Source organism: Octodon degus, unplaced genomic scaffold (assembly GCF_000260255.1).
Source record: "Octodon degus isolate 3935 unplaced genomic scaffold, OctDeg1.0 scaffold00016, whole genome shotgun sequence".
NCBI classification, from domain to species: domain Eukaryota; kingdom Metazoa; phylum Chordata; class Mammalia; order Rodentia; family Octodontidae; genus Octodon; species Octodon degus.
The window spans coordinates 25,403,827-25,416,725 of NW_004524592.1; the positions used below are offsets into that span (position 1 = coordinate 25,403,827).

General features: G+C 46.9%; 1 protein-coding gene across 3 annotated transcripts in view; it reads right to left on the reverse strand.

The window, feature by feature from the left end:
- The window catches only part of Tet2 (tet methylcytosine dioxygenase 2), a 92,801-nt gene that overhangs the window by 32,353 nt on the left and 47,549 nt on the right, over positions 1–12,899 (reverse strand). Inside the window, exons 2-5 of one of the 3 annotated variants that reach the window (XM_004626707.2) lie at positions 5,896–9,317; positions 4,353–4,443; positions 3,003–3,096; positions 2,150–2,358 (exon numbers count right to left, since the gene is read on the reverse strand). In XM_004626707.2, the coding sequence (XP_004626764.1) occupies positions 2,150–2,358; positions 3,003–3,096; positions 4,353–4,443; positions 5,896–9,271 (3,770 nt within the window). In that variant the 5' untranslated portion in view covers positions 9,272–9,317. Of the gene's footprint in view, positions 1–2,149; positions 2,359–3,002; positions 3,097–4,352; positions 4,444–5,895; positions 9,318–12,899 lie in introns of those variants that run through there. The other 2 variants (XM_023710030.1, XM_023710029.1) reach the window with 2 other exon arrangements.

The window sequence follows — 12,899 nt, forward strand, 5'->3', positions numbered from 1 at the left end:
TATAATAATTCAAGTAAAAGTAATTATAGGAAATGAAAGAAACATCTTCAGGAGAATATCAGACATACATAAAATTTTTGAACAACGGATGTGCAGGGTGAGTCTTCAAGAAATTTAAACACAACCACAACTGTCATTTCTGTATTAACCTCCTCAGTGAGTTACAATTTCAAGCCATCAAGTCTAAGAATTCTACTTTAAAAACATATAGTGCTCTGCAAAAATCAAACAAACAAATAAAAACCCTTTGGGGCTAGGATGTGGCTCAGTGATGAATGCTTACCTAGCACACATAAGGACCTGAGTTCAATTCCCCAGCAGAGAAAAATAAATTTAGGCCAGTTAATCCATCATCACGCAGTCATCTGCTTTACTGAGTTCCTGGGGGGGGGGGCTATTTCCAATGTGAACTCAGGCTGCTATATACTCCTTTTTCTAATTGAAAGCTCCTATGCATGGTTTTTTCAGAAACAAGCATAGCCGTCATAGTGTTACACACCAGCAGCTCCTACCTTCCACTTAATCACCGCAGGGCTGTGAAGAGGGCAGTCATGCCCACACCCTCCAAACATGAGCATAGTGATCACAGAAAGCCAGCTTGCACTTCCGTATTACAAACACAACTTAAGAATAGTGAGCACTGCCTTGCTGCCGCAAGCCCAGAATAGGCCCCAAGCCCATGAGTTGATACAGTGTTAGCGAAACCACCAGTCCAGCAAGGGAGCAGAAGGACAGATTTGCTCAGTGCCCTCGTGGTGGGCACTGCTTCAAGCTCCACCAAGTACTTTGTAGTTTGTTGGGTGATGAGTTAGACAAAAAATGCAAAACTAAAAATTATTTCCCAGCTAATTCTGCCCAAAATAACTACTATTTCAGGGAAGTGGGAGAACTGGGATGCAGGTCAGGGTTGGGCAGGGATAGCATACTCGTAGTATATAGAACAGGAAGCTTCTGCCAAGCCATGGCTTGGCTATATGCTAAGTAGATGAAGTTAAAAATAGAAACGATGGCGGCCAGGTATCTTCAGCGGACTAAAGTGCTTGCTTAGGCAGAGTGCAGCGGCTAGTGTTGGATCCCAGGCATGCCGTGCCTGCCCCGCCCCCTGGGCACGCAGGGATAGTGACAGATTGGGTATGGTGGTGCACACCTGTAATCCCAGCACTTGGGAGGCTGAAAACAGCAGGATAACTACAAGCCCGATCTACATAGTGAGACCCTGTACTAAATACCTTAAAAACAAACAAAGAAACAAACAGAAAACCTAAATAGTGCCTGCACTAACTGTATTTAACTGCATACCCTTGGCATCCTACCTCAAATTTTCATTTTCCTAGAAAATGTTTAGCCATAATCACAAATTTCTCATTATTTAGACATGCAAATGGAAGCAACTGATCATTAGTTGGGAGACTCAGTGTGCCTGAAAGGAAGACTAGCGACCTTTTAGGGAAGGGTCTACAGGGTGTTCAGAATCTCACTACTAGATCTTACTCGCCTCCCAAGAGCTGAATTACAAGCGCACACCACCATGCTCAATCTCTCTTGCAGTCTCAACACGCCCCCCCCCCGGGGGGGGGGGGGGGGGCGCAGCATGATAGGTTGGAGGATCGAACCTCTGGTCTCTGCACCTGCTTGCCGGTGCTTTAATCTGCTGAGCTATTTGGCCGGTCCCTTCTAAAAAACTTCTACAGATCCTACACATGCACCTGAGATCTAAATTTCTTTGCGCTGGGACTCCCAAAGCTTCCGGCTAACCTTCCCTGGTGTCCGAGACACCAGGACACATTGGTGGTGGCACAAGGATACACACAGATTTTGCCGGTGTAGATACAGTGGAGGTCACGTGGGCACAGATGCTTGGGCTGCGGACTCGTGGTCATACGGCCCGAGTGTGAATGGCTCCTTGGTGCACGCCCCTCATATTTTCGCCAGCAAGTTGTGAAGCTGACTAAAGCTAACAGTAAGGCAGGCATTCCGCTCCCCACTTTATAAATGTATAAGAGAAGTGCCCGCCTGGAATTCCAGCACCAGGAGGCCAAGGCAGGAGGATTAGGAGGATTGCGGAGTGATCAGGCCAGCCAGAAGCACTCTTGAGTCTGTGGCAAGCAAAACGAAACTACCCACCCGACCCATGCCCAGGGTCACTCACTCCTCGTTGAGCGCACAGCGCCGGTTGGTGAGTGTGCCACGCTTGCGCAGGATCTCCTTGAGGTCGCCGTAGAGCCGGTCGGATATGTTCCTAGGGATCCCCTCCCACAGCAGGATCAGCACCACAATCACGGCCGCCGAGCACACGTGACCTGCGCGCTTCCGCACCAGACACAGCAGCTTCTCCTCCGGCGAGCTCCTGCGGATCACCTGTGGGTCGCCAGCCGCCCCGCACCCACCACCCGACAAAACCGGGTCACAGCGGGCAGGGGAAGCTCAGCTTCACCCCTGATCACGCCAGGGCCCAAAGAAGGGTGACATGCAGCAGCACTTGGCACTGCCTCTCCTGCCTCTACACGCAGAGTACTCAGGGATTCATACTCCTCGGGGCTGCGCAGGCAGCATCCACCACGCAAACTCCCCGCATGAAAGCCAGAACCCACACGGGCGTGGTGGTGCCTCGCTCAAGGCCAGCCTGGGCTACACAGTGAATCCCTGAACTACATAGCAAGGCCCTGTCTCAAAGACAAGCTACAGCGAGATAAGGCGTGCAGGGGCTGAGTTCAAGAGTTTCCTAAAAATATTTCGGACATTTAAAGGATTATTATTATTATTATTATTATTATTATTTTGTATTCCAAGGACTTTTTAGGTAGATAACAGAATGGGCCTTCAGCTCACTACTGAAAGTTTCACTTAAACACAGTTCATTCATAATCTGACAATGAATCTGCCTCCTTAACAGAATACATGGTAAATATAGTGGTTCCTGAGCTGTGACCTGGTGACCAGATTCTCAGGGTTAATCAAAATTCCCAGGACTGGGGACCAATGCACTGTTGAGCCAAACTTACCCATTTAGCAATAGGACATCCCTGAGAACTTTTGCCTTCTTTACCAGTATAGATGACTCTTTCAATCCTAATAGCTTTGCCCTTCTCTCCAAGCCTTAAAAAAAAAAAAACCCACAGAAACACACAGAGACACAATTAGCAAATGACTTGAACGAGCAGCCAAGATATTTGAACATTTGAGCACAATTTTATTCTATGACCACATCCTGAGAAAATGGAAGTTTATTTTCTTAAAAAAAAAAAAAAAAAAAAGTTCTAAGCCAAGCAAACTGGGTAATAGTCTTGTTTTTCTTCAGTATCAAAATGTACTGAAAATTGTAATGAACTGTTTTATAACTTTGTTGGGTGAAAACAATGGGAAGGTTTATTTTTATACGTAATTTTACAAAGCACAAAATTTAGGTTAGTTTGCTACATTCAGCCTTACAAATTATGTGCTATTTTATTTTTGTCCTTTACTAAACTTAGCTGTTTTAAAACTTAAGGAATTATCAAGGGTTTTTGCTCCAGTTGTTCTTCAAAGAATTCTGCCATATTTTTTAAAGGGGGCATAGCCAATAATTAGTATCCAGCCACTCTGAAAATATAGGCTAGTTCCCAAAATAGACTATTTCCCCTTCTGACACAAGCACTACACATTTCTTGCTAATAATAAAAGTAAAATCACAGAAATTCACTGCTTCTGCCAGGGTCCTGGTTGGGTGATTACTGAGTGAGTTTCTACATAATTCACAAGTTAATACTTTGGAACTAGAAGGAAAATGATACTGAGCATGTTCCTGCTACCCACGTGGAAACTAATGGCCTGTCCCCTCCATGGACTGACACCCTACTGGAGTGACAGGGCTGTTGATGGCGCTAGCAAAGGCCGTCTGCACTGCTGTGCTTGCTTCTGGGGTCTTGCAGAAATTAGCCGTCATCCAGGCAAATGCTTGCGTAGCTGGGATTGGCAACAAAACAAGACACAGGGGCAAAGCAGCCACCGACGGGCTCTGTCTCCTGGCAACTTTCCACTCACAGCACTAGGGGCGTGAACTCACTCTTTCCCTCCTAACACTGCCGCTTGCACCCTGTGTCTGGCAGGCTGGTGGCTGATTCTTGTTCGTGCCTGAGTTTGCTGGCATCTGTCTCCAAGTGGGCAGCCCATGCCAGCCAGTAGACGATTAGCTTTGTCAAATATTGTGACTCTCTGGTGAATGCAGTGTGGTGTGTTGGCAACCCCGAGGGAGCTGAGCCTGCTAATAATCACTCGATTTACAATTGCTTGTTGCAGTGTGCGGGAAGGCTGCGAATGTCTGACATGTACAAAAGGATAAACGGTAATCTGCCCTGTGCCTTTGCATTAATTACCTTTCTTCCATGATTTCTCTAATAGCTGCCACATTAGGACCTGCTCCTAGATGGGTATAAAAAGGACCTTCATCTTTTTCAATAATTTGCTCTGTTGAGATAATAGAAGATTATTATTTTAGACCTCAATTATACTAAATATAAAGGCTACATCCACAAAGATTATCCCCCAGTGCCACAGTAAGGGCCTTAAGTGATTTTCAAAATTTTTCTTTCTTTAAAATAAGTAAATTGATGGACTGGTCTATTAGAAAATGTGCCAGGTAACTAAGTACGTGTACATGATGGCCACTGGAAAAATTATTAAATCACAATTCGGGTATGGTACAAGAAATTATTTTAAACCAATTAAGTGGGATTGAGTGAAGAAAATAGTGGAGGAATTAGAATGTGTTATATGTAATTTATTTAGTTTTTTCAACTGAAAATAAAACATTTTAAAGCTAACTGAAAGTCTTCCTGCCACTTGGATACAAAAAGGTTTGAAAACATTTTTTCTTGTCCCATCCCACCACCCAGATATTACCAGGCTTACTGCCATGGATGCCCTTTTCTGGTCATTTTCCCACAAAATTTACTCTGCTTTGAAAATAAGAATATTCAATCCAGACCCAAGTCTCTGTGTGTTAGAGCAGTTTGATGAGAGTCGGGGTAAAAGGAAGAGGCACTAGGCTGAGCACCAGAGGTGGAGGGCTGGGACCGGCTCAGACGAGGGGCCGCAAGGGTGGCCGGAACTACCCACTACTAGGAAGATGCATAGGCGGAGCCCTCCACAAGGCGTAGAGGGACATCATCGCCCCACACCGTTCACATCTGTCCCTTCAAATGTCTTCTTCCCTGGCCAAGTGGACCCTGTCACTCAGGTGTCCGCCCACGCATGGACCTACATCACCTAGCAAAAAATGTTTCTTGATTCTCAGACCCATCATATACTCTCAATTTGAACAAAAAGCTGTTGTTTAAAAAAAAAAAATCCCATTTTTATCAAGAAAGATAGTATAAATCACAATGTTTTAAGTGTTTAAAAAAAGAATTTCCCCAACTCACCACGGACAAAGAAATAATTTCATCATTACTTAAAAATCTGGTAAAACTACCAACAGATTTAAGCTTGAATTAAAAAAAAAAGTATAGACTCCTACATTAATTCACATGTGGCAGTTATTTAATGTTAGATTTCTCCTCTTTTACCCTGACTGTATGTCTGCCCAGGAGAATGATTTCAGAATTAGATAGGTGGGTTAATGTAAAACAGGTACATTTCTAAATGGAAGGGGAAAAAATGGGCACAATTGTTTAAGTTTTCCTGAAAAATGCTGCACAAAGTGTGGTTTTTCTCTCCTACAGCAAAAGTACCTATAATTTAAAAGACAAAAATATAAGCTGCAGTTTTATGAGCCTTTACAAATTGCTCCCAGACTCAATATTGGGGGGGGAAAAAAAAGAAAGAAAGAAAAAGGAAAAAAGAAAAAATCCCATATCTGAGGATACATCTTCTAACTCCAGGGAAGCACCATGTGCCTCAGGCCATTTCTAGACTTACCTACACACCGGCATGATGGGAAATCATACTGAGTTTTGATAGTTGCATCCAAAAAATTCTTTATAGGGGCATCTAGCAAATTGGAAGTTGACTCTAAAAAAGTATTGAGAACAGAGCCAGCTGTTCTTTTGGTGGGTGTCTTTTCTGAAGGAGTTGCTTGTGGCTCGACTGCTGGGGCCTGGCCATCGAGTTCTGCAGAGCTGGCTTGTCTCGACAGCACCGGGAGGGGCCCTGATGTCTCAACTTTTATTTGTTTCTGTGACTTGAGGGCAAGAGCCTTATGGTCAAACAAGGATTTGACCTGAAACTGCTTCAGCTGCTGCTCCATGGTGTCAAGGATGCTCTTCGGCTGTGCGTGGTCACCACTTGTGGCAGGGGCCTCTTGCTTGGTTGGCTTCTTCCACACTTTGGGGTCTTGCTGCAGAGACACAGGGCGCATGCAGGCAGGGGGCTTGGACCCAGGCTCTAGCTTAATTGGCTTGTTCATCTGGCCCTGGCAAGACTCCGCCTGGGCCTGCTTTGCTTGCTGCTGCTCTTGCCTGTGCAAGAGGTGCCACCTTAGGGCTGCGTGCTTGTGAATGTCCTTCTGGGGAGGGGTCTGTGTGGGATTTTGTGCCTGCTCAGGTGCAGGAAAAGCCTTGGCTTGGCTCTGCATCAAGTATCTCTGCTGCACTAGCTGTGCAGCCTGCCGTGCGGACAGGTCTTGGTTTCTGCTTATATGTCCCTGGAGAGCTAGAGCGTGAGGCTGCTTCTGCTCTTGTTCTTGAAAGCACCTGCGCAGAATACCTTTACCCGGAGTCACATTGTTTAGAAAATATTGCATGGGATGCAAGTGTTGGGTCTTATGTACTGCAAAGAATTCAGAACCGATAGTTTGTTTATTCACTGGCACTAAGTGTGTACTGTTGGAACAGGAAATCTGGGTTTTGCTTGGACTTGATTTCAAGACTTGCTCATATGGGGAATTTCTGCTACTCACATTTTGTCCTTGCTCCAGTCCTGCTTGGGTGTTCTGAGTTTGGAACTCATTTGCTTTTGAACACTGATTTTCCCCACTGAGGTGTTCTTCCACTTTAACACGGCCAAAGAATGATCCCTTTCCGTGCTGAACATTGTTACTTGGGGGATGAGGACAAGTCTGAGGCATTTGTTCTTTATTCTTCATCTGTAATTGCTGTGGCTGCTGCTGGTTTTGAGGAAATGGTGGGGTTTGGGGTGGTTGCGTTTGTGCTGCCTGCTTAGAGGGCTTGTGCTGCAAAAGGTGCGAGTGTAAAAATGGCTCCGGCTCTGAAGCCCGTATATTCAAGTGCTGTTTTAACAATGGGGATTGTAGTCTCTCAGCTCGGGGATCTGCAACTTGCTGGAAATATTGAGGGGTGCACAGTGCCTGTGTGCAGGCTGCAGGCAGGGCGTCTGTCTTGGAGGTGCAGCTCTGGCTAGAAAGCTGGGGAAAATGGAGATGCTGGTCCACCATACCTCGCTGCTGCCCATGACTCAAGTCTCCGTGGAACATCTGGGACTTGTGCTGTACTGGCACGGCCTGTGAGGGGGCATAAGCCAGCCTTGAGAGCCCCCCAGGCACAGAGCTTCCAGTGTATGGTCTGGAGGGTGTTTGCATAGCAGGTGTGGGCTGATGCTGAAGCATGGAGCACAGTGAGGGCTCCTTGCCTTTTGGATGAGATTCGGCTTGACGAAAATGAGGGGCTTTCAACTCGATCCATCCTGGTTTCACATAGGGCTGAGTTGGGAGTGCAAGACCTTGAATCTGTTGCTGGTCTTGGTTCTTCAGACTCTCTGTCTCTTTGTGTCCTAGCAGTGGTGGGCAGGGGTCCTGCGCCTCTCTCCCAGGAGCAAGGATGGAATGGCTGTGTTTGAGATGGTCTAGGTGGTCTGGGGCTGGCCGTGCTTTCTCAGCACACAGGAGCACAGGCCCCAGTGTGGCTGTGCTGCTCTGATGGACACCATTACTCTGAGGTCCTTGTGCAAGCCTCAGGCTGGGGCAGGACGCATACAGCGATGAACTGGGACTCTGGGGTGGTGGAGCCTCGGGTTGGGCCTCTGTTTTCACTTCCCGTAGGAGAGTTACAATGCTTTGGTTGGAGGACTGCTTGTGATCTCCTGCAGCTGCATCTGGCAGAGCGGCCTTTCCTATGGGACAAGAGGGAAGAGACAGAGGACGGGGAGGAAGCAACTGTGGCGGACGTGGTGTGGTAGTAGCAGAGAAAGAATCCTTAGGGAACACTGAGCTCTGCTTGAAGTAAGCACCATTCGTTTCATTTTGCTGTGAATACTGTTTGGAGCTGCTGCCAGCAGCCTGCAAGCTGCTCGGCCCTGCACACAGCCCCTTCACAGACGCCGGCACCGCGTTCATGTGTGTGTCACCAGTCTGCACAGGACATGGGCACATCTCCAGTGCCGGCTCTTGTGGCCGCAGTTGTGCCAGCCTCTGGAGGGGACAGGTACCGGGCACTGCAGCTGGTGGCCTGGCATGACCTGTGTCGCAGGCCTCGGTCCCCACCGCAGCTGGCTCTGGGGGCAGCTCAGAGCCCGAGAGCTGTGGGCCCTTGATCTGCCCTGAGGTATGCGACGGGGGAGTGACCTCACAGGACGGCTGGGGAGAAGCCTGGCCGTCGATGGCATGGCTGTGAGATGTGGTCTTGTGCACTGCAGTGGAAACACAACCTGGATCACACCGCGATGGTGGTTTTTCCAGGAATTCACTGCATGCATTTTCCAGGGAAGAGGCAGAATCTGTAGCACCATTAGGCATGAGCACTGCCTTGTTCTTCAGAAGTAATGCAATGTTTTCGTCTTGGTATGTGTCATCTTTCTGCTCCTGTTCACTCAGAACTGGATGCGCTTGGTTTTCCAACCTGTTGTAGTCTGGCATTAGAAAAGTGGTGAGGTCTTCAGCTGTATTTTCTTGGGCTCTGGAGCTCACGGATTCTTTGTTCTCACTCTCATCAGAGGCACGAGGTTGGCTGCTAGAAGGATCTCTTTCCTGGCTTTCCTCGAGGTTCTTTCCTTCTCCGTTGGCCTTTTGGTCTTGTCTCAGCTTCTTGTTCTCATGGAGCCCAGAGAGAGATGGTTCACTGACTGTGCGCTTTATGCCCCCATTTTCTAGACAGCTGGAAAAGCCTCGGCCCTCATGGAGGAAGTCAGGACTGGCACGGCTGCTTGGGGGGACCCCGGACCAGCTCTTGAGGGCCTGCCACCTGGTATCCCCGTTCAGCTCGGGGTGAGGCCGCTCAGGGACTGGGCTTCCGTTCTGCAGCTTGGCTGCCAGGGGCTCGAGCTGGCAGGCAGGAGTTGGCGCTGGAATCAGGAAAGGACCGAGTGTGCTGCCCACCACATGGCTGCTTCTGTCCTGTTCCATCAGGCTTGCTTCGGGGCCATCCACAGGGCTGCCCTCCACATGAATCCTAAGGGCATGGAAACAAACAACACAACTTGTGAATACACAGCTACCTCCAAGGACACACAGTGGAGCAACTGGTGTCTAAACATACAGGAACACCCAGAGTAGAGTCCACAGGTTGGGAACTCACTGTCTTCGTTATAGGAAGTGATAGTTCTGGTCTTCCCAGAAACTCTCAAATATTTATGGCCAAGAAGAGCCAGAGTGGTCAAGAGCATCAGCAGATGTAGGAATTTACACTGCCTTAGCAGGAGTGACAATCTACTTCCCAAATAATTCTCTCTGATCATAATGCAAAAAACAAGACACAAAGATTGCTTTTCCATTTCCTCTAGACTTCACTCAGCTGACCCCTTGCCTAGCTCTCTATTCTGCATTCCTGATGTTCCTTGAACAGTCTTCCCTGCTGTGGCACGGCTTAAGTCCTTGCCATCTGCTGCAAGAACCAACAGTCACTTTCGCCATGGTCTCACCCGTGGCCCAGCTGGGTGACCACAAAGCTCCCTTAGCCCCTAGCCTCCTGCCAAGCCTTCCCAGACACCCTTCAGTTTGTTATCCAAAGACCATAGCTCAGCGGATTAAAGCACCTGTAAGCAGGTGCAGGGGCCAGGGGTTCAATCCCCTTGCCCGCCATTCTGGCCCTGCCCCTGGGGCACACTAAGATGGCAATTTAGACCGGGCGTGGTGGCGCGCACCTGCAATCCCAGCTCTTGGGAGGCTGTAAACAGGTGGATTACTATGAGTCCGATCTAGTAGTGAGACCCTGAACACCCTGTAAACCCTTCCCTAAAATATAAAAACAAAAAACAAAAACAGATGGGTTCTGCCATGTAACTCTCACATCACCCTGCTGCCACCCACACACTGGTTTCACCTTGCCTATATGTCTGATGCTCAAGCTGTCTTTCTCGCACACCTGAGAGATCAATGTGAATTGTTGAGGCCCCTCCTGGCCTGAAATGGCTGGGAGTGCACACCCTTGTTCGGCTGCTGAGCCAAGGCTGCAGCTGGAGCTGCGCAGCTGGAGTGGACAGGGAGCTTGGAGACTTAAGAGCCTGCTAGCTTCTTCTATGGAGAATTCTTCCCTAATGCCAACACTTCCCAGGTACAGCTTTCTGCTTTTCTTCCTGTTCCCACTCATGGTTCATAATTCAACAATACCAGCTTAGATGATGAGCCTAAACCTAGAAAGCATTTTCAGGGCTTCTTTCCTTGAATCTTACTGGGGATCACATATAGGGCTCGTGTATGCTGGGCAAGGGCTCTACTGCCCAGCTACATGTTAGGCCCTTTTTGGTTAGAGACCAGGTTTCACTAAGGAGCCTTGTCTGATCCTGAACTTCTGATCCCCCACCCTCAGCCTCCCAGTATTGGCATGGGTTACCATGCCTGGTGCAGACCACTGGTTTTTGCTGAGATTCTGTCTTTGACTCTGCAAGAGAATTACTCACTTCCATTCATACATGTTTTCTGTAACTTGGTTATAGGCCTATGGCTGAACAAACCACTTGACTGTATTCTCTCTCACTGAACTATGAATTCCCAAGAACAACCTTGTTCACCTTTGTGCCTGAAAAAGGATAGGTATTTAATAAAAGTCAGAGATTCACACGAATTTGCTCACATCATGGCCATCAATACATATTAAAGTAGTTTTTGAGACTGATAAGCATTTCCAAGTCCAAACACTGGGAGTGGAGGGGAAAATGTACTCTAAAACTGAGTGTGATCAGAAAATTTGGGACATCACTGAGTTACAGGATGTTACAGTACAGGTTCTCTTATGTCCTGAGTCTTCACTGACATTGAAAGGATAGGACCAAAATGTTGGCTGTCCTTGCAGCCCTGCTTTTTCTCTAATTTTCACTCTGCAAACTTAAGTTGTTAACCCTCCAGAAGAGACACTTAATGACATTGCCCTATAACGTAGGCAGTTGAGTTTAATCTCACTATCTATCTGAATATCAAACTTTGGACATAACATGAACAGGTATTTTCCATCAAGTATTGATATGTTAAACTTTAGATCCCTACAGAATGAAGAAAAAGAAAGAAAAATTATAAAAATAGGAACAATTACATATTTTTCACAGAAATTTATAAATTTAACCATATACAGCATTGTAGCAGGACAGTCCTATGAGATTTTTTTCTTGTCTCTTGTTTTCATTTATTATCCTTTTTTATTTAAACAAACATTTACTTGAGAGACAGTATAGCAGTAGTTGATATGACATGACAAGCAGTACGTATTTAGAAGACCAGAATGACAGGCATTCCAAGCATGGCCCTAGTATTACACACTGCTATCTTCAGTGCAGTTGCTTAGTTCACAGGTATCAGCTTATATAATTAGGGTGAGAATGCTACCAATTAACTGTTAGTTTCAAAAACCTGCTGAAGATTCACAGGATCACTGCCTTAACAATCTTGTGCATATAAATGTATGGTTTTGCCCCATCATGTTTCCTACCTTTTCTCCTTGCCATCTCTTCATTGTTTAATCCTTAAGTTCTTGCTTTCCTTTTAATTGTGTTATACCTTTCTATTTTTATTTCTTTTTTGAGTTCTTACACTAGAGGAAAGTGATCAGCGAAGTAGAGTGTGCCTAAGGAGAGTCACATGGAGAGAAAAAGATTCTCTCTGGCTTTCACAGAGAGCAAATTGGTTAAGCATTGGCCGTGACTCATCCACATGGTTGACACTGAAAAAGGACCTACAAACTGTGGTACAGGGTTTCAGGGTAAATCCTGAGGGGATTTGACTGACCTTGGCAGATATAAAAGTTACATTTCTTGTTAGATAGGTCTTGCTTTATCTTGGTCTTAACCAGCCAGCAGAAAAGTATAAAAATGAGGTATAAAACATAAAGCCATATTAATATGTTGAGCGTTAAAAGGCTCAAGTCAACAATTTCTGACACTGCCCGTTCTACAGATGACCCATTATTATTATGGACTACTGGACTATATTGGAATGTTTTTGCTGAATTCACGTACCTACAACATTTAAATGGCGATGGAATACCCATCTCTAACAAAACAAAACAAACAAAAAAAGGTGATATAAATGGAGAACCATTTTGTATCTGTATATACAAAATAGTTAGGATAGGGGAGAGCTTCCAGCTAACCTGCGCCAGAGGGACCTGCCAGTCCCAACTCAGATGCAGCGTGGGTGAGACCCTCTTCCACCCCCTTTGCCCCCCCCAACACTGCGGCACCCCCATCACCCCACCTGTCGCATGAGAATTTCTGCTGCATTCTAGGGCCCCCAGATACAGTCCTAGCCCAGGCCCGGGGAGTGTGGGGAAAGCTGCCTCTCCCGCCTACTTCACCTTGTCCCCTCCAGACTCAGCTCAGGCCTGGCATACAGGCCTAAGGTGAAACCCTGCAGCTGCAATCCCTGCGGAGAGAGTAGGGGACAGAACCACCCAGCTAGTCCAGGAGCAGAACATCCTGCCAGAGGGGCACAACAGGTTCACCCCCAAGGGCAGCAGCAGGAAGGAGCTGAGCACAGCAGCCAGACCCAAGCCAGGCACAGCTGGATAGATCCAAACTTTGTAGATCTGCACCTGAATTTCAGT